Consider the following 23055-nt stretch of genomic DNA (forward strand, 5'->3'; position numbering starts at 1 on the left):
TATGATGTTTATGCAGTTTTTCTTTAGCTGTACATACACTTTTTTTTTAAATAATGAACATTTTTCTTAAAGAGGGAACAGCAACTTTATCGTTCATGGCAAGGCTCACACCTTGACACAGGCAAGAATGGGGACAGTGGTGAGAGAAGGCAGGCTGGTCGAGGCTGGGGTCCCCCCTTCAGCGTCTAAGCAGACGGCTCGCCCCATGAAGGCTATTAGTCCTGCCAGTTCCAGGAAACCAGAGGCTGGTGCCCGTTAGTTACCTCGTGTTCCTACGGAAACTGAAAACCGTGGCTCAGGGAGTAGTCATCTCAGATACAAATTCTATTTCCTAAGGATGGTAACTAATTTACTGACTCAATGGAAGAATTCTGGTATTTGCACTTAGGGGAAGAGTAACTGTCGAGGAAGCTGCCGTCCATTTACATTTTTAATGTTGCTAAGGCTTTTGTTTATCTTGTGGCTTTCAAAGAAGAGTCCCGGATGGAAAGCCCCCATCCCCGCGGTGCGGTGGGAGCAGTGTCACAATTCACACCAGGGCGATTCTCAGTATTTTTTTAGGGTAAACGTGAAGGAAAATACATTTAGGTAACGGTAGTTTGAAAGACCCGCACCGCCTTCTAAACCAAGTGAACACGCAAACTATGGTGGAGCGTGCGCTGAATCTCTGCCAAAGACTGAAATGGTCTCCCGCAGCAGGTCCTGCACAGCAGGTTCTCGGGGGAGTTCATACACAGCATATACTCAGCACATGACATTAGGACCAGCCACTTTTAATTCCCCAGAGCCATTCACATGCGTGTACGCGAACCGGAGGTGTTCTGAGAAGATCCTGCTTCAGCAAGGGTACTCGGAGGGGTCCCATCGGCCAGGCCTACTGAAGCCTCTAGCACTTCCTCCTCACCGGTTTTTCAATCTGATGACTCATGGAGCTCATGTGGGTTGTGTTATTTAAAAGGCCACACTCCTCCTCTAACACATGAAGAAAACATTCCCTAAGCCCTATTTGTTTATTCTTCAAAGCTTTTTACTAGGGCTTTTCAAATTTATTTTTTTATTGATGGTTTAAAGCAATTTAAGAGATGGACCTTAAATTTTAAGTACATCTCAGCTTCTTTGTATTATGGAATATGTAAAGGGGAATATCAACATTGCTCCTCGCCTCAAAAAATGCCTTTGTAATATAGGCACATACTTTATTTATTTGTATGACCTTTGCTGACCTCTTTTTTTTCTAATTTAAGAACTGTTTCACTGAAAATGAAAACCCACGCTGCTACTTAAAGTTTTACAATCTGTATACTGGCTGTTGACAGATCTTCTGTAGGATCTTCTGTAGGTCTTTCGTAACCAAGAAGGCAGATGAGAGCTTTCAGCCTTTTAGTGGCATCTTAAGCTAGTAATTTGCAATCTTAAAATCAAGTTCTTTAGATGCTTTCACAGTGAGTGCCTTTAAGGCAGATAGTACTTCCCTAAAATAGTTCAGGAAACTTTTTTTAAAGGGAAAACTTTAGCTCAAGAGTAAAATCCTTGCTTCTAGTTAAGAGTGATGCTACCATCAATCTTGGCAAAATACCCCCTAAAAATCTGTAGACTATTGCACAGAACCAGTACGCCAGCCTTACCTTTACTGAGACTGCTGAAAAGTAAATGACAGTGATCTGAAGACTTAGAGGCGGGGAAGGAACAGCTATGTCTGCAAAAAAAAGGTTGAACCAAAGAGCTACATTTATACACAGAAATATTACAGTCCATTCTACACCTGATACTTCTTGAAAAGCAGATAAATCATTTCTTAGGGCGTACTTTAAAAAATACATGGCAAGAACCCATTAATGAATTTTAGCTCTTGATAGTAGGGCTTTGGTGTCAGTCAAATCTGAGTTGAATTTCAGGGTCTGTCAATCATTCGCTACCTGTGTTGATTCCGAACACTGCCACTACTATGTTAGTTTTCTCAACTGTAAAATAATAGTCCCTGAATATCACAGCGTGTTTGACAGTTAAAAGGATTATGAACTACACAAGGATATGGATGGTCTTTTGTAAACCTTCCATGAAAATAGGCAATAAAATATTCTTGAACAAATGAAGTCACTACCACTTAGCAAATGTTTATTAAATTGCACTTTAAACAGACACCTGAATAAGTTCCTGCCTGAACTCCTGAATCTGTAAGGTGAGCACTTCCACATTCCCTTTAGGGATTTAATTTTTGATACAAATGAGTTTAGTTAATAGTGCCAAACACTTCACATTAATTGCAGGAATATTTTTCCAGGGATTTCCGAAAGTCCCCGTTAAAAAGACAAATTTTGTTCTTTTGGGACTGTGACAGGCCCAAGAATTTGCCTTTTAAAAAATTCTACAAGGCATTCTTCTATAGACAATATGAATAAGTACCACCTTTTGAAAAGAAGCCTGGAAGAAATTCATATTCGAACTTTTCACCTTTTTCTTCCATGTGAACTACCTTCGGGCCAAACTGTTCAGTCTTCTGAACTAGAAGACCTGGGTCTGGGATAGAATCCAAATTTTCCATGGATAGAGGAAAAAAAAAAATACAGCACCTCCCAATGGACCAAAAGATTACTCAGTACACCTCAACTCTTCCCATTGTTTCTTTACTGCTTTAGGATTTGTAAGAGCACTTGGCTGCTGGGTTGAAACGAACTCTTCAAATATACTACATGAATACTTGACAAGTATTAAATAAACATATGGTTCATTCCCTAAAACAGTCACATTTATTTCTTTGAACTGCTACTTACAAGATAATCTAACTCACTGGAATGGTAACTGCCCATGACTCAAAGGCAAGACAAAGCCCAGATACTACATGTGTAACAGTCCCCATAAATACAAAAATACAGGTTTATAAATATAAGAAAATGTAGTAACATATCTTGTTAAAGGACAATAGCTTTGAGTTCCTTAGAAAAGTATGCCTGAAACTTCATAACTGAAGCCACTGGTTATATTCATAACCAGCTTAGTGAGGATGTTGCCCACTGCCTAACATCTGTAGGACAGTTGGGGTATTTCTGCAAAGCATTCATAATTTGAGTATTATCCAAAAGGAGTTTCATCAGCTGGTACTCTCTCTGTGTATTTACCGAAGTCCTTTCCATGGGCTTTATTAATTCTAATTGTTGTAAGTGTTCAAAAGCCTGAAAGATGAAAGAAATAGTTAAGGTTGAATAGAGGAAGTAAATAACGTTAATCTAGGGAACAATGAGGGTTGTGGTCAACTGTAGAACAGAGTGCCAGGAAACAAAACTTAATAGAAATTAGCAGGGCTCAAAAACCACTCTCATCAACCTCATAAAAACTTCATCTATCAGGTGAAGGAGTGTCAATATACAATTATCTGTCTTTGCACTGTTGAATGTGAACAGGGCAAACTCTAATTCAGTCTGCACAATATAGTTTTTCTTCCAAAGCTCATTCTGTATCTAACACCTGCTAGTTCTGAATTTAAAGAAAGGGCTTCTAGCTCTTTCTATGAAAACCTAACATCTGGTAAGACTAGTCAATTTTTAACTAATTACTTAGGTCATTCAAATTGCCATTTACATTCTCTTTTTAGTTTTGTAAAACGTTGCTATGTAGAAGCTTAACATAGATGAAAAAAAGCCAGAGGCAGGAATGATCCCTAGCAGTACACCATGACTGTTCAGCTGATCCTATAAAATAAATGGTTCAGCAGAGTGGTATGGGCACGACGGAAAGACAGGTTCCTTTTTCCCTAAGAAGTCTGAAGCACATGCCACGACCTGTCAAAACAGCCTTCTCTTCCATCTCCCTCCCCAAAAGAGCTGTTTACTGTTTCCTCTTACCTCTAATATTCATGTATTATGTCTTTTCCAACCCTGATTGTTTTAGGTATTTTATTAGAGTATGAAAACAAACCATTAAGTCATGACATAATAACCATTAAATACTGACAAAATGAAATAGATTCTGGAGCTTTTAATCCTTACAACCACATTGTAACAACAACAACAACAACAAACAAAAAACAAACAAAAAACTTTGGAATTTATTCTTTATGTATCATAAAAAGTCTGATGAAAAGAGAAATAATTCAGACACCACTTGTTTCTGAAAATGAGAAAACACTGGAAGCTGCAGGTATTATTGGAGCTGAATAAAACAGAGATTTAAAGTATTTCTAGGGAGGAAAATACTTTATTTAAAATTAAGATATGAGCAGATACAAATCACAAGAATTTAAATGTTCATGTAACCCTTTGTACTAATACAACCTCCACAAACTATGACTATCAGGCAGACATGGACATTAGGAATGGGAAAAAAAAAAAACAACCTCCAGTAGGCTAAATTCTTTCCCTGTTGTTCTCAAGAAATGGTAATTGCCTTGTACTCACATTTTTTAGTTGGTATAAAAAATACAAGTCTGATCACTAAGGCCTATAAAGAATGATAAAGAACTTATGGGGCCAGTTTTAAAAAGAAAAAAAAAGAAAGAAGAAAAGAAAAGAGGGAGGGATGAAAGGAAAGAAGATGCTTTTCCCCATAAAGTCCTCTAGAACTGCACTGTCCAGTAAGGGAACCACAGATGGCTACTGCTTTTCGTGGAACTTGGTTTTTTATTTAAGTTTATCATTAATTTTAATTTAAAATCTGATACTCGAGTCAATTATAAAATTTTAAGTTAGTTTGGAACAATTTCAGAATGTAAATCTTCTTCAGCTACAAATTTTATGAAATCTAAAGAGCAAGTATTTCCAATGAATATTTAGTAAATTAAGATGCGTGTTAAGTGTAAACACATGTAATTTTTAAAAAATAGAAGATAAAATATTTCATTAATAATTTTCTGTATTGATTATAGATTAAAATATTTTTGGTATATTAGGTCAAGTAAAATTTGTCATTAAACTTAATTTCTTTTTACTTTTTTTGTTGGTACTAGAAAATCCAAAATTACGTTATGTGGCTCACATATTTCTAGTGGACAACTGTATGTTCTAATGAAATTTCTTAAGTTTTAAAACTCATAACTTAACTAACCCCTAATAACACTTTGTATGTCCTCACTAGTCTATGATATATATATTTTTTTTTTTTTTTAGTCTATGATATTTTACTCTAGTTTCTTAATGGCTAATACCTGCATTTTTGTCTTTTTACTGCTAAGATTATAAAGCCAACCTTTGAGTTGTAAAGGGACAGAATTTTATCCATGCAGTGTAACGTCTAGTTCTTTGCACCATGCAGGGCCGGAAACAGACAGTAGAGGGCAGTATACTTCCACAAACTGGGAACAACTGGCTGCTTCAGATTATTCAAAGATTTCATTTTGAGGTAATTTTTGTCTGCTATGCAAAAAAATTTCTAAGATAAACACCTAATGTTACAAAATTAATAAGCGTGCAACTATGACATATACAACCAAACTGGATGTAAAAATATACCTGTATGTAGAAAAAGAACAGTGTAACTTAAGTCTTACCTTCATGACAACAGGTTTTTCAAAATTATAAACAGAATGGGCCTTCCTTTGAACAAACTTCTGAAATTCTGGACAGAAAGCAATACCAACATTAACACCCTCAAATAAGCAGTGAGGTACAGTCAGAAAGAAACCACCAAAGTCCCATCTCACCGTTATAGACCATTTGAAAATTAAAGGGTTCCTCTTCATAGATGTCATTTAAATGTTTCATTGCAATTATAAGACAGATTTCCAAGACTGAAAGACCTAGAGTAAAAGGAAAACAAATTATGAGTTTTATATTAACTTACTGATTCATAAGATTGAAAGAACTCTCCTCCAAATAGAATGACAGAGTCAAAGACAATGGTTTTGAGGGATGGCAGGAGATCAAGACCTTCCCCAGGTTCAAATGCGTTTCAATCACTCTAACTTATACAATCTTAAGCAAACTGTTCAAGCTTCCTGCGTTTGTGTAGCTTACAAGTAAGAGCAAACTAAGAAGCATAAAGCTTACAGAGATGTTTTAAGGATGAGAGAATATTATCAAGCACTTCTCATATGTCCCATAATAAACATAAACTGAAACTACCATTATGTACTTCATTTTTAATTTTTTGTTTGAGAGAGAGAGAGAGAGACAGAGAGAGAAGTAGATTCCCCACTGAGCAGAGGGCCCAAAGCGAAGCTCTATTCCAGGACTCTGGGATCATGACCTGAGACGAAGGCATATGCACTGAGCCACCCTGGTGACCCTACAATTATGAACTTTAAATCACATAGGGTCCTTGATTATTCAGAGAAACCCTAAACATGTAGAAATTATATCTAAAATTTTTTTCCTGGAGAGAAGAAAATTTGTTATATTCTTTAAAGGCATAGTGAACGCTTCAATGCCAATGCTCTTTAGCAGAACTTGATGCAATGTGAATGCCTGCAATACAAGTCTTAGCTGGATATCCAGTGTAGCAAGGGAGGCAGAGTATCAAGTTTCTTTCACTTTGTTTTTTATTTTTAAGATTTTATTTTAAGAATAAAATAAACTCATTTGAGAGTCAGAGAGATTGCAGAGGGAGAGGGAGAGGTTGAGAAGCAGACTCGTTACTGAACAACTGATGTAGGGCTTGATCCCATGACCCTGAGATCATGATTTGAGTGGAAGGCAGACACCTAACCAATTGAACCACCCAGGCGCCTCAAGTTTCTTTCACTTTAAATGTGGGTGATGATACCTTTTGCAGGGCTGAGTTAAAGGCTCTATGAGTATAAAAGTATTCTGTGTTATAGTTAAGTATAGTTTTGAAAGAACTCCATTAACGTAGACTTATAAAAAAAACTAAGCAGGTTTCTCACCATGTACAATATTTGCTTTAGAGTCCATGCTGCACAACTGGTTTGCCTCCATCAGATCTGCTGCAGTCATAAATGGGTGTGATGTTGTTACACGATTTAAAGCGAGCATCTAGGGAAATGTGGATCAGAAAAACACAGGTTTATTAGGCATTCTGGAGATACTACTGAATTACTGAAAATCTAATTTGGAGTCTATTCTTATGGGAGAGTTAGTATCAATGCTTGGGAAAGGTATTCTCATACTTGGCTCTATTAAAATATAGTATTTTAATACATATGCTATATAACTCTATAAATGTAAAGCATAAAAAAAAAGTTCTTGCTGCTCTCTATCTCTTCCCACTTATATATTTAATTCACAATTTCTCAAAAGAAAAACATTTAGAAAAGAGGAGGGCAAGAAGAGATCCAAAATAGGTAAAGAACTCTATTAAAAGGTTATTTTGATTTCATGGGGAAAATGGAGCAGGGAAGTACCTTGAGCTCACCTCCTCATGGACACACCAAGGCTGCAATTACATATAAAGCAACTCTGAGAATGCCCTGAAAAGTAGCAGCTGAAGATTTTGTTCTGTTTTTGTTTGGGTTTTTTTTTTGCAGCTAAAGATACTTTTAAAAGCCACACTGAGAAGGGTAAAAGAAGCAGAGATGTGGTTGGGGTAGGAACTCAAATACCCAGTGCAGTGACCCACAGGCAGGAGGTGTGGAAATCCTTCCTGAGGAGTGAGGGGTTCAAACCCCATATTGGGCACCCTCTGCCTTGGGTATCCGCACAGAAAGAGGAGTCTCCATAATGTCTGGCTTTGAAAATCAGTGGGGCTTCATTCTGGCAGAGCCAGAGGATGATAGGAAATGGAGACTCCATTCTTACAGGGCCCACACACAATTTCAATTGCTCAGAGGCAGCAGTTTGAAAAACATCTGGGCCACATATGAAGGTATACTGACTAATATAAAGTATACATAATGCTGGAGAGACAGGGATCTATAGGAGCTTTCTTTGGGAATGAAAGTGCTAGCAGTACTATTTTTCTTGTTTTTCTTCAGCGAAGCTAGTTACATGCTTCCAAGAGCCAGTTGTGACACTATCCATCAACCTGGTTAGCACCACTATCCATGCCAGGGCCATCCCCCTGCGGAATTGCACCATCAGAATCACCCACCCAGCTAAGTTCCCCTTCTAAATAAGTCCTACCCAAGGGAAGGGGAGCCAACCCCACCCACTAGCAAGCACACAAATGTCATGGAGAGATCTCACAATGAGCCACATGGGGGCTGCCCAACCCACCTGCCCTCAGCAGCTGCAGCTGGGTCTCTCAGCCACCTGGGCTGGGGCCAGCTCTACACACTGGTGTGCCTGTAGTAGTTGTGATGAGGCACTGCAGCCATATGGGCCAGGAACCAGCCTTGACGAGTGCTCTCAGCAGCTGTGGCCCAGTGACAAGAGAGAAGTGCAAGTAGCCAACATGAAACAGCCCTGAAGCTCCAGGGTCTAATGACCAGAACAGATTGTACGTCTGGGCTCCAGAGAATGACTTCTATATAAGGCCACTACTTTTAAGACCAGGAGACACAGCTACCCAATATAAGCAAACACAAAGATTCAGATAAAATGAGACAGAAGAGTATGTTCCAAATGAAAAATGATGAAACCTCAGAAAAAGAACTAAATAATAGAGTTATTTAAGCAATCTACCTGGTAAAGATGTCAAAATAATGGTCAGAAAGATGATTACCACACTTGGGAAACAAGTGGATGAACTTAGTGAGAACTTCAACAAAGAGCTAAGAAATATAGAAAGGAATCAATCTAGCTGAAGAATATAATAATTTGAAGTAAACAACAGATTAAAAGATGCAGAAGAATGGATGAGCAATCTGAAGACAAGGTAATGGAACCCAAGTTGTACAGCACAGAGGAGGAAAAGGAGTTTAAAATATGAGAATATGTTAAGGGATCATGAAGACAACATCGACCATACAGACATTCACCTCTAGTGGTCCCAGAAGGAGAAGGATGAGAGTAAGGGGCAGAAAACTTATTTGAAGAGAGACACCTAGGTGGCTCAGAGGCTGAGTGTCTGCCTTCGGCCCAGAGAGTGATCCTGGGATCAGGGGATTAAGTCCCATATCGGGCTCCCTGCAAGGAGCCTGCTTCTCCTTCTGCCTTCTCTGCCTCTTTCTCTGTGTATCTCATGAATAAGTAAATAAAATCTTAAAAAAAGAAAAGAAAAATTACTTCTTATTTGAAGAAATGATAGCTGAAAACTTCCCTAATCTGGGAAAGGAAACAAGACATCCAGGGCCAGGAAGTACAGAAAGCCCTAAAGAAGAGTAATCCAAGGAGGTCTAATATATAATATTCAAACAAAATACATAATATTCAAAGTGTTGAAAGGAAAAAACCTACAACCAATAATATACTACATAGCAAAATTACTATTGAGAATTGGAGAGAAAAAAAGTTTCCAAGATACAGGAATTCATCATCATTGAACCAGCCTTACAAGAAATGGTAAAGGCACTTCTTTAAGCAAAAATGAAAAGGCCCTAAGAGGAAGTAAAAAAAAAATTATGAATGACAAAATTTCACTGGTAAATTGGTTAGCCCAATGAGAGGCTTGAACACACAACCCTGAGATTGAGATCTGAGCCAAGATTAAGAGCTGAATGATTAAAAAACTGAGCCACCCAGGCGCCCCTAAAATGCTTTTGAATTTAAGCAACTACCAACTTATAACCACATACCAAAAACTTAAAACAGATACACAAAAAATAAAGAGAAAGGAATCCAAACATAATACTAAAGAAAATCATATAATCACAAGGGAAGAGAGCAAGAGAAGAAGGGAACAGAAAAGAACTATAAAGACAACTGAAAACAATGAAAGGGCAGTAAGTGCATACATGCCAATAAGCACTTTTAATGTCAATGGATTAAGTGCACCAATCAAAAGGCATAGGGATGCTGAACAGATTAAAAATAAAAACAAGAACCATCTATATGCTGCCTATACAATATTCACTTCAGACCTAAGAATACCCACACACTGAAAGTGTAGGGACAGAAAAAGATATTCCATGCAAATAGATACAAACATACAAACAAAAGGCCAGGATAGCGATACTTGTACCAAACAAAACAGACCTTAAAAACAACAAAGACTGTGCTAAGACACAAACAACATCATGTAATGATAAAGGGATCAATCCAGTAAGAGAATATAACTGTAAATATATATGCACCCAACACCGAAGCACCTGAACATATAAAGCAAATATTAACACACACAAAGGGAGAAACTGAATGTAATACTATAATTTTATATGTTAATTATAATTTAACACCTCACTTACATCAATACACAGATCATCCAGTCAGAAAATCAATTAAGGAAACACTGGCCTTAAAAACACACTAGCCAGGGTGGCTCAGTGGTTGAGCATCTGCCTTTGGCTCAGGGCGTGATCCCAGAGGACCAAGTCCCACACTGGGCTCCCTGTGATGAACCTGCCTCTCTGTGTCTTTCACGAACAAATAAATAAAAATCTAAAAACAACAACAAAAAATACATTAGCCAGATGGATTCAGCAGATACATACAGATCATTCCATCCAAAACCAGCACAAGACACCAAACACGTTCTTTTTAAGTGCACGTGGAACATTCTCCAGGACAAGTTACGTTAGGCCAGAAAACAAGTCTCAATAAATTTAATAAGACTGAAATCGTATCAAGCATCTTTTCCAAGCACAATGGTATGAAACAGGAAATCAATCACAAGAAAAAAACCTAGAAAAACCACAAACACGTGGAAACCAAATAACATACTACTAAACAACCAATGAGTCAAGAAAGAAATCAGAGATAACAGAAAAATACATGGAGACAAATGAGAAGGGAAACAGTGTTCCAAAAATCTTTGGGCCAGAGCAAAAGCAGTCTGAGGAGGAAGGTGATATGACTGAAACAGGCCTACCTAAAGAAACAAGAGAAACCTCAATGAAAGAATCTAATGTGACATTTAAAAGAAGTAGAAAAAGAAGAACAAAGCCTAAAGACAGAACAAGGGAGGAATACAGATCAGAATGAAAACAAATAAGAAATTTTTAAAAATCCAGAAAAAACATCAATGAAATTAAGAGCTGGCTGTTTGAAAAGACAAACAAAATTGATAAACCTTTAGAAAGATTCATCAAGATATAAAGAGGACTCAAAATCAGAAATAAAAGAGAAGTTACAACTGACACCACAGAAATCAATGGATTTCAAGAGACCACCTTGAAAATTTATACACCAACAAAATGTACAACCTAGAAGAAATGGATAAATTCCTAGAAACACACAATCTTCTAAGATTGAATCAGGAAGAAACAGAAAATCTGAACTACTAGTAACAAAATCAAAAAAGTAATTTAAAAACTTCTCTGGGGCACCTGGGTGGTGGTATTGGTTTCTGCTCAGGTTGTGATCTTAGGGTCAGGAGATCCAGCCCTATGTCGGGCTTTCCACTCAGTGTGGAGTTGGCTTGAGATTCTCTCTTCTTCACCCTCTGCCCCTTCAGCTCATGCTCTAAAATAAAATAAATTCTTAAAAAATGGTAACAACTCCCAAGAAATAAAATTTTAGGACCAGATAGGTTCGCAGGTGAATTCTCCCAAATATTCAGAGTTAATACCCATACTTCTCAAACTATTCCAAAAAACCGAAGAGGGAAGAATGACTACGAGGCCAGCATTAGACTAATACCAAAACCACACCAAGACACTACAGAAACAGCGTATTACGGGCCAATATTCCTGATGAACACAGATGCAAATATCCTCAACAAAATATTAGCAAACTGAAAACAATATATTAAAAGGATCATTCATCATGATCAAGTGGGATTTATTCCAGGGATCCAATGCTGGCTCAATATTCACAAATCAATCAATATGATGCACCATATTAACAAAATGAAGCATAAAAATCATACAATTGGCAAAAGAGATGCAGAAAAGCTTGGCAAAATTCAATATCCATTCAGGATAAAAGCACTTAACAAAGTTATATAGAAGGAACATACCTCAATACAGTAAAGGTCATGCGTGAAAATCCATAACCAGGATCATACTCAAAAGGTAAAAAGCTGAAAGCTTTTCCTTTAAGGTCAGGAACAAGACAAGGATGCAGACTCTCAAACTTTTATTATTAAACATGGTACTTGGGACCCCTGGGTGGCTCAGCGGTTGAGCGTCTGCCTTTGGCTCAGGGCATGATCTCGGGTCTGGGGATTGAGTCCCACATCCGGGTCCCTGTGAGGAGCCTGCTTCTCTCTCTGCCTATGTCTCTGCCTCTCTCTCTCTCATGAATAAATAAATAGATCTTAAAAAATAAAATAAAATAAAATAAAATAAAATAAAATAAACATGGTACTGGAAGTCTTAACTGCAGTAATCAGACAAGAAATAAAAGGCATCCAAATTGCTTAAGAAAAATGTGAAACTGTCACTACTTGCAGATGATATAATACTAGGGCAGGAAATTCTAAAGACTTCACCAAGAAACCATTAGAACCAACACAAAACTTCAGTAAAGTCGCAGGATAAAATATTAATACGCAGAAACCTGCTGTGTTTCTGTACACTAACAACAAACTAGCAGAAAGAGAAATTAAGAAAACAATCCCATTTACAACTGCATCAAAAAGAACAAAATATCTAGGAAGATATTTAACTAACCAATGAGGTAAAAAACCCGTCCTCTAAAACCTGTTAAGACACTGATTAAAGAAACTGAGAATGACACAAATAAATGGAAAAATATACCATGCTCATGAACTAACATTGTTAATGTTTGTTCTACCCTAAGCAATCTACAGCTTCAATGCTATAGATTCAATCTCTATCTAAATACCAGTAACGGTTTTCACAGAACTAGAAGAAATAATCCTAAAATTTGTATGAAACCACAAAGGACCCTGGAATAGCCAGTGATCTTCAGAAAGAACAAACCTGGAAGTATCACACTCCCAGATTTCAAACTATACTACAAAGCTATAGTAATCAATACAGTATGCTACTGTCATGGAAACAGCCCCATAGATCAACGGAACTGAATAGTTGAATAAAAAATAAAGTCACAGGTTTATGGTTAATTAATCTATGACAAAAAGGCAAAAATATAGAATGAGGAAAAGATAGTCTCTTTAATAAATGGTATTGGGAAATTGGACAGTGACATTCAACAGAATGAAACTGGACCACTTTCCTACACCAAATGGATTAAAGACCTAAATACAGGCCTGAAACCATAAAACTCTTTAAAAAATACTCTTGTCAGTAAACTCTTGGATATCTGTCTCAGCATATTTTTTTTATAACTGCATTTATGTGAGGACAACAACAAAAAAAAAGCAAGTCAGACTATATAAAACTAAAATACGGGATCCCTGGGTGGCGCAGCGGTTTGGCGCCTGCCTTTGGCCCAGGGCGCGATCCTGGAGACCCGGGATCGAATCCCACGTCGGGCTCCCGGAGCATGGAGCCTGCTTCTCCCTCTGCCTGTGTCTCTGCCTCTCTCTCTCTCTCTGTGACTATCATAAATAAATAAAAATTAAAAAAAAAAAAAAAAAACTAAAATACTTTTCACAGTAAAGGGAATCATCAACAAACCAAAAGTCAATCTCATTACTTCTCCCATATTTGTAAATATATTTGATTAGGAGGTTAGTATCCAAAATACATAAAGAACTCATAGAACTCAACACCAGAACCCAAAACGATTGGATTAAAAAGTGGGCAAGGAGCTGAACAGACACTTCCAAAGACATAATACAGATGGCCAACAGACACATGAAAAAATGCTCAACCTCACTAATCATCAGAATAAGACAAATCGAAATCACAATGAGAGATTACCTCATACCTATCCGAATGCTAGTATCAAAAAGATAAGAACAAGTGTTACGGAGGATATGGAGAAAAAGGAACCCTCCTGCTGTTAGGGGGAATATAAATTGGTACAGTCAGTATGGAAAATAGTATGTAGATTACTCAAAAATTAAATGGAACTACTGTACAATCCAGCAACTGCATTTGTAAGTATTTATGCATAGAAAACAAAAACATATGTATGCATACGTATATATTCTTAGACAACACAGACTAATCTCTAAGTTTTATATAAATATCATATTGTACCTCTGTAACTTTCTTCACTGAACATCTATTCTGAGAACTTATGCATGTTGAGGTATCACTTCCAGCTCATTCATTTTTTTCTGTTATTACATTCCTTCATGTATACTCAATTTATTCTTTCCCTTGACAGCTGTCATTTTCTTTTTTTTTTTTTGCAATTATAAACAGCATTGCTCTAAATAATCTTGTATATGCTGTCTTGTGCATCTGAGTTTCCCTAAAAATCTAATTTGCAAAATTGCTTCAAAGTACCTGGACATATTTATACTAGCAGCCACAAATTTTAGTAGTCACAGACATTTACTATACCATTAGAAACAAATATATTTCTGTATACTAACAATGAACATATTGAAAACAATTAAAAACAAGATGTCATTTAAATATATTTACAAAGTATCATTTCCAAAAAATAATTAAATACTTAAGTATACATTTTAACCATATAAAAAGTCTTTGTGGTAAAAATTATAAAATGATTAAACAAATCAAAGAAAAACTAAATAAAAGGAGAAATGTACCATATTCCAGATTGGAAGATTGCAGATTAGAAGATTCAACATAGTAATCATGGTAATTCTCCCAAAATTTATCTGTAAATTCAATCCAATTCCCATCAAAATGTAATTACCTGGTGAAATAAGTAGCAAAAATAAAATGGATACAAACCAATAGCATGTGTAATGACCGTAGGTTTTTGCTGACATTGAAATGCTTTTGTAGTACTTCTCGCACACTTCTATCTTCCATGAGACACTAGAGAGAGAGAAAAAAAAAAAAAGATAAGGAAGAAGGCAGTTTAAAACCTAACTATAATGTGCCTCACTGGTTGGTGTACCTCATTAACTCTATCTGATTATTTATTCATTATTAAATAGGCGTTGGGGTTTTATTTGCAGGATACAAAAATCAAAATGAAATTTCTAGTCTATTAATTTTCTTCTTAACCCTTTATGTTAATTAAATATCACAAAAATAAAACATAATACCTATCCCGAACTTTCTGGTGTAAAAAGGGAAACTATACAGTCATACCAGGGGGATGATCAAAACTCAGCACAAAACACAACAGAGTAAGAATTACCATATTTGGGGAAAAAAGGTAAAGCAATACAAAGAATGCTTAAACCGTATGAGTCAATAAGCTAAAAAGAAAGCATTATAGGGAACAACATGAGCAATGCAGAAAGATCGTGGCATACTGACAGAAGATGATTAGTCATGTAACCCTGAGTTTCAGTTATTGGCAAAGTGATTTCATGGTAAGACAAGGACAGAAAAACCTAATTGTAGGCCACTGCAACTATCCATATTAGAGACAAAAAGGGTCTGAATTAATAGTGTAAGTAGAGAATTAAGACATTTATAGAAGACATGGTCTGATGGAAAGTCAAATAGTGACTTGTGGAAAAGCAAAGGCTTAAGAGGGAAGAAAAAAATCATAAATGGTATTTTGGGGACAGAATATCCTAAAAAGAATGAAGATGTGGTCAAGAAGTGAAACTTGATTATTAATATTTAAGAAGTAAATGGAAAAAGAAGAGCAAAAAGACTGAGAAAGATATTGAAGACTGGAAGAGAATCTAAGAGAGAGCAATTAAACCACGGGGAAGGAAGTAGTGATCAACAATGTAAATAGTGCAAACTAAAATATATTTTGAGAAGCTAATCGCTTTGGAAATTTGGAGATCAATAAGCCTCTTGAAAAGGCTGTTATCTAAACAGCCAAGTGACCGCAATGAATTAGAATTAATGAAAAGGTACATTTAGCATTAAACAAAAAGTCAGAAGTAAGGAAAGGAAATTAACAGCTGGCAGAGCCAAAAATAGCCTGGGGAAGACTGACATAAATTCTCAAAAATCATCTGCAAGGAATAAGGATTCTTTTTCTTAAACAAAAACCCATAAAACCTCATTTTCTAGAGATGATACTGGTTTGCCTCTACTTCTACTGCAAGAAGATCCAAATTCAGGAATAAATTCTAGTATAATGGAATAAAGTTTTATGCACTCAGTGAATACATTATCCCATTATCCTAGCTGAAGTCCCCATTCCTTTGTCATTGCTTTCACTATTCTCTTTGACTTTAACAGCATTTGTTTGCTATTACTATACATATCTTTTTATCATAAACAGGATCAAGTACCCTTTGAAAGTACAGTAGATGAACATAAAATAATAAAGCAAAGTAATACACATAAAAAAACTTTTGGCAATTAACTGTAGTGCTGTTGAAAATATTTTAAAAATCGCCTGGGATAAAAATATTGATAAAAGAAATTTTCTCTGTAAGAATTCAGTTATTTTTAAGAATAGCTGGTTAACTGCTTTTCTTCCACATGATGCTTTAAAGGGTTAACCTATACTCTTTCTTCTTATATAGAGGTCTGAATCCAACTCTCCATCTTTCTGAAAGCTATCACCTTCTTGCTTCCTTAATTACTTAATATGCTTTTAAAAAAAAAGTCTAGATCTATATGTGAGCCATTAAAACAATCTCTTATTACACTTTCACCTTGATTCAAACACTAGAAACTACCTGGAGATAAAGCTATTAAAAAAAAAAAAGCACTCTTTGAATGTCTATTTTATTTAACTATGATAGTCACTGAAGATATAAGATCTTGGGTTTTGAAACACGACTGATTTTATGTCTCTGGATTGAAAACTCCTTTATAGGAGTTGGCTCAGGAAATGATGCAAGGGAAATAAAGATGGAGAATGGCTGATGTCACCCCTTACAGGAACATGGAAACAAAGCAGACCTCTCCTGTTATTCAAGGAAGCCGAAACATTAACTTTTCACTAATGCAACACATGAATAGCAGTTGCAGAAGCAAGTTCTTATTCTGATTGTACAGTTTGCTTGGATGGTGCCCTCTTCACAGGTAGATCGTAAGCAGAATGTAACACAGTTTACTGGTAACTCAAAACTCAGGATGCTGTCCAGGGATAACTTAGTGGCAGCATAATAGGTACTAAACCTCCTAGTCAATTTCTGCTGAATCTTCTCACCTACTGCTAACAGGGAAGGTTATGACAGTAGGTAAACATTCCTGGAACTGAGCTATAGTACTTTGGGAGGGAATTTCCTTTGAGAAGAATTAAATACCATCTTTTAAAATGCTCCTTCATACAGGGATTTCTCTTCTACTGCAATGCTGTGATGGTATTTACTCTGCCTAACTTATTTGACTCATCCGGGGTAGGTAGGGCTACAACATTCAAGTTAGGCAGGATTCAACCCTATATCCTGAAGTTATTTCTTGGATGAGATTCCATAGGTGAAATTTGTTATCTATACTATTGTTTTTGTTTTAATCTGGGTATCAAAAAAAAAAAAAACTTGCTGGGTAGTCAGTACTCAGAGAAAGGATAGCTCCCTCAGTGCAACCCCACTTTTCCTGGACAGGGCCTCTGGCCATGGTGCTGACAAATATTTCAAGTGAAGTTCATCATTAGCATACCAAAGGGAAGTGGCAAATGAGGATAAGGATAAAGGGAACAAAGTATTAGAACTAAGAGACACAAACTTCAGTGACACTAGTTCTACATTATAAAAGAACTGCAAGATTGTTAAACACCCAAAACCAAAAGGATAGTGCTCACATTCACTTCTACCATCTGCCCCTAAATTCAGTGATATTAGGATCAGTAATGATCCTAAGGGTTAACCACACTCCTGCCACAGGGTTACCATTTTCCGAGCCATCTAGAATTATGCTTCAGGAGTAATTCCTTTCATCTAATTAACACTTCTATATACCTACTCAGATGCACAAAATGGAATAGAGGCTGGGAAGGATACAAAGACAGGTGTCAGCACTGTACAACCTGGGGTATGATGTCATCTTAGGAAAGAAAGGAAGCAGGGACAGGAATAAAAGTCCTGGCAAAGCAAAGACCATGAAAGATTGCATCTGAATCTCTAAAGCAGAAACACATACTGTCAGAAAAACATACTGTCCTAACAATATCATCAGTTCAGGAACTGTGGGTGAAAGCCTGAGAGTGAGGCACAGAAAAGTGGATTCAGAGGCCAAAGATGCAGAGCTCTGTTCCACTCTGGATCTAAGTAAGGAAAGGGACAATGTGGGAGTACCAAATATAAAGAGTTCCTAAAGACTATAATCTTAATAATAAGACAGAGTATCGGAAAGACTTCCTGGGACTGACAAATACCCGAGTCTCAGGCAAGATTAATTTGTGGAGAAGGGAGAAGGAAAAACCACACCTAAGGACAGCATAGAACAATATCTGAATTTTAAGGATAGAATCAACCATTTTTACATATAATTCTGTAGAGTACCACTAGAAAAAAATACAGAATTGTCAATCAGATCAAATGGAAAAGGTAAAACAAAGACTAATATGCAAAATTTGAACTCTTTATGTAAAAGCACCTTTAGTATGAAATGCTATAAACCAAATAATTACTCTGTAGTAAAAGGAGGTAAAATGGGCATGGATATAAGGGAAACCTGTACCTTCAACCAATGCATTCTTATACACTTACGAAATTTTATTTGGTGAACTTTTAGTAATCTCTACACCCGATGTGAGGCTTGAACCCGCAAACCCAAGATCAAGAGTTGCATGCTCTTCCAAGTGAGCCAGCCAGATCTTCCCTTGTTCAGTGAACTTTTAATTTAAAAAAAGCAAAGTCCCCAAATTAACAATTTAAAAAAAGGGAAAGTGCCCAAATTAACAGTGCTTAGATGAGAAGACTGTATTTTATAATCAAAGCAAGAATCAAGTTTCAGTTATGCAAGATAAGTACATTTTGGAGATCGAATAATTAACACTAAAAATGTGACTATGGTTAACAATAGTGTCATATACTTGAAATTTGCTAGAATAAGATAGCTTATAAGAATTCTCACCTCCTCCCATAAGAAAGAAAGAAAGAAAGAAAAAGAAAAGAAAAGAAAAGAAAAGAAAAGAAAAGAAAATAGTAACTACTAGGGTGATGGATGTTTTGAATAGTTTCACTGTGGTATTTCATGATGTATACGTGTATCAAATCAAGTTGTACAGATGAAACATACATAATTTTTGTCACTTATAGCTCAACAAAGCTGATAAAACTGTTTAAGAACAAAACAAATGCAAAGGTCCCACTTTTAATTTGATATTGATATTTAGGGTTAAAAATCATGACTGCTTTTTGAATCAGTATTCGTATATCCTTTGGGTAAATACACAGTAGAGTAATGCAACTGCTGGATCATAGGGTATTTCTGTTTTTGAGTAACTTCCATACTGTTCTCCACAGTGGCTGTACCAGTTTCAATTCCCACCACCAGTGTAAGAGGGTTCCCCTATCTCCACACCCTCATCAACATCTATTGTTTGCTGTGTTAATTTTAGCCATCCTGACAGGTGTGATGTGACATCTCACTGTAGTTTAGATTTGTCTTTCCCTGATGATGAGTGATATTGACCATCTTTTCATGTATCCATTAGTCATCTGTAGGTCTTCTTTGGAAAAATGTCTGTTCATGTCTTCTGCCCATTTCTTGACTGTATTATTTGTTTCTTAGGTGTTGAGTTTAATAAGTGGCTTTATATATTTATATACTAACCCTTTATCAGATAGGTCATTTGCAAATATCTTTTCCCATTCCGAAGGTTGCCTTTTAGTTTTGTTGACCGTTTCCGTATCTTTGCAGAAGCTTCTTATCTTGACGAAGTCCCAAAAATTCATTTCTGCTTGTGTTTCCCTTGCCTCAGGAGATAGATCTAATAAGAAGTAGCTATGGCCAAGGTCAAAGAGGTTGCTGCCTGTGTTCTCTAGGATTTTGATGGTTTCTTGTCTCATTAGGTCTTTTATCCATTTTGAATTTAGTTTTGTGTATGAATGTTTATACTCACATTACTAACAATAGCCAAATAAATTATGGAAAGAGTCCAAATGTCCATCAATAGATAAATGGATAAAGAAGTTATGGTGTATACATACAATATTACCTAAGACAAAAAAAAAGAATGAAATGCTGCCATTTGCAATGCCATGGATGAAACCACAGAGTATTATGGTAAGGGAAATAAGTCAGAGAAAGACATATACTATGTGATTTCATCCATGTGGAATTTAAACGAAAGAGGGCCACAGGGAGTAAAAAGAGAGACAAACACAGGAAAGACTTGAACTCACTCTCATGACATGAGACCATGACATAAACCATAACCAAGAGTTGGACACTTTACTGACTGAGTTACCCAGGTGCCCTCAGACTCTTAACTACAGAGTACAAACTGAGGGTACTGGACAGTAGGTGCACAGGGGCTGGATTAAGTGGGTGATGGGTAATAAGGAAGGGACCTCCTGTGATAAAGACTGCATGTTATACGTTAGTGATGAATTGCTGGATACTGCATCCAAAACTAGTATTTCACGGTAGATAAACTAACTGAAATTAATTAATTTACAGATTTCATTTTTATTTATTCATGAGAGACAAAGACAGACAGGCAGAGACATAGGCAGAGGGAGAAGCAGGCTCCATCCAGGGAGCCTAATATGTGACTCAATCCTAGGACCCTGGGATCATGACCTGAGCAATGCAAAGGCTCAACCACTAAGCCACCCAGGTGCCCCACTAACTGAAATTTAAATAAAAACTTAATAAAACTACAAAAAATAATGAAATAATTATTACTTTGACATAAAACAATGTATTTTTTTTAGAGCTAGTGAATATACACTTTTCAACTTTACTTATCCAAAGATCTAATCATCTTCATCAGTATTTAATATCATAGACCAGTTTACCCCAATTCTTTTAAGACCAAGGACTCTACATTATTTTCTACTTTCAGAAGACCCATATTTTTGAGATTCTACCATGTGGGATTTATTCAGCAACAGTTTTTTAATTTTGTTATTAAACACACTCCCACACATACACTCTCTCCCTTCTTCCTGCCAACTGAAAATTCCTGTCAGCGTATCGTAAACTGATGCTAGTATGCAGAGTTGATATGAATGGCCCATATAAGTTAGGCTATCCAATTCAAGATAAATTTACAGAGCCCAAAAAGTTTAGTAAACCTTTAAATCAGCATGTGATTGTGCCTGGATAGCTAAGACCCTGAGGGCTCCAGGGACTACAAGATGAGATTCACCAATACAGACAATATAACCAGAGGTGCCAAGCCTGGCTTGACTTAATAGACCCAATGAAATAAAAACTGAAATTGTACAAGAATTGGGGGGGGGGAGATCTATACTGGACAGTTAGATATAAACCACTAAGCTAATATATAGATAAACTTGTAATTCATGAAAATAAAGCTTTCATAGCACTAAATATTAAGAATCTTCACAATTTAACAATTTTTTCTGTATCAAACAATATTAATAATTTAGATTATTTAGAATAATCTAAAATAAAAGCCAGATAGAAATAAAAATCTCATTAAAGTTCTTTTGAGAGGGAACACTGAGTGGCTCAGTGGTTGAGCATGTGCCTTAGGCTCAGGGCATGATCCCAGGGTCCTGGGATCAAGTTCCATATCCCACGGGGAGCCTGCTTCTCTTTCTGCCTATGTCTCTGCCTCTCTCTGTGTATCTCTCATGAATAATAAAATCTTAAAAAATAATAAAGCTTTTTTTTAAGATTTTATTTATTTATTCATGAGACTACACAGAGCGGAGAGAGAAAGGCAGAGACACAGGCAGAGACACAGGCAGAGGGAGAAGCAGCTCCATGCAGGGAGCCCGATGTGGAACTCGATCCCGGGTCTCCAGGATCAGGCCCTGGGCTGAAGGCCGCGCTAAACCACTGAGGCAAACGGGCTGCCCAATAAAGCTCTTTTGAGAGAGAAATTAGCATATGACATTTCAAATATCTTTTAAAAGAAAATAACACAAAAAAGTGTATAATTTGTATTAATGCAGTTTTATGCTACAATAATATTACAAACTGTGCTAATTTCCAGACTTGTTTAAACTTGTAGGTTTCAATGGTATATATAAGTAAGGCACAAAAATTATTTAAACATTATTGCCTCTATTCCAAGTTACCTGAACATTCTCATTCCACTTCTCAGAGAAGAGCTTGTCTGGAAATTCTGCAGGTAGAGATAATTGTTCTTTAAATATTTTAAGATACTGTGGAAAGCCAAATGAATTCATTAAATGTATCTGCCGGTGAGAAAATCGTGACTTCACTCTTTTTTCTAAGAGTTCCAAAATATCCTTAAAAACAAACAAAAATCCGTATTAGCTACATGTTAAAAAAAAAAAAAAAACCCACCAATATTAGAGGCATACATATTTGAACTATCACTTTAAGTAACGATGCTTATCCTATAATACACAATTAAGCATTAAAAAGAACAAAAAACAAAAACGTATGCAAGCCTTCAAAAACTCGAATCATTCCTTTGACTTCCTTACAGTTATGCAAGCCACTTTTAATAATCCCCTTCTAAGCATCTGTGGGCCTGGTGATGTCATGCCTTTTTCCTACTATGCTATTCTCAGCTAATCTTCAGCATTCCAAGACCAACAATAGCTGCACAAAAAATTGTAACTAGTATTGAATACTTCTCTGCTACAGTAACACCAAGACTTTAAATAAGGAATTTCATACATTCTATGTAGAATTCAGATTTTAAAAAGGGCAAAATGCAGTAGACTTATTATATTCCTGAAAATTTAAATATCTTCATTGTTTTATGTAACAAAGACTCAAGAAGTAGCATACATAACTAAGAAAAATTCAGTTCTACACAAAACTACCTATTAATTCAAGCTGAAATAAACTATACGAGAGGAAACTTGCAGGAACACAGCATGACAGTGAGAAGTTATTCTCTCTCTTGGCTTTTTTACAGTGGTATTTAGAAACTGCTTGCATTTGTGCTATTTTTCCTTAAGAAGTTAGGAATCAAGTTTAGTATCAATTTTCTGTAAGGAAAAAAAAAGCTGTGGTGAGGCCCTAAATTATTGATTTTAAAATCTACCCAGATGATTTTCATAATAGCTAGGTATCAAATAGAGGAAAGAATTCAAATGATCAAAATGGGATCATGGTTAGTCCAGAAA

At 36.3% G+C, this 23055-nt stretch overlaps 1 protein-coding gene across 3 annotated transcripts in view; it reads right to left on the reverse strand.

The window, feature by feature from the left end:
* Positions 1–2094: 2094 nt before the first annotated feature.
* Positions 2095–23055, reverse strand: part of ORC4 (origin recognition complex subunit 4) — an 87516-nt gene continuing 66555 nt past the window's right edge. For all 3 annotated transcript variants that reach the window (XM_077861645.1, XM_077861643.1, XM_077861644.1), the window contains exons 9-14: positions 22030–22203; positions 14669–14755; positions 6815–6923; positions 5633–5728; positions 5480–5547; positions 2095–3170 (exon numbers count right to left, since the gene is read on the reverse strand). In XM_077861645.1, the coding sequence (XP_077717771.1) occupies positions 2982–3170; positions 5480–5547; positions 5633–5728; positions 6815–6923; positions 14669–14755; positions 22030–22203 (723 nt within the window). In that variant the 3' untranslated portion in view covers positions 2095–2981. The remainder of the gene's footprint in view (positions 3171–5479; positions 5548–5632; positions 5729–6814; positions 6924–14668; positions 14756–22029; positions 22204–23055) is intronic.

This window comes from Canis aureus, chromosome 20 (genome assembly GCF_053574225.1).
Source record: "Canis aureus isolate CA01 chromosome 20, VMU_Caureus_v.1.0, whole genome shotgun sequence".
Classification (NCBI taxonomy): domain Eukaryota; kingdom Metazoa; phylum Chordata; class Mammalia; order Carnivora; family Canidae; genus Canis; species Canis aureus.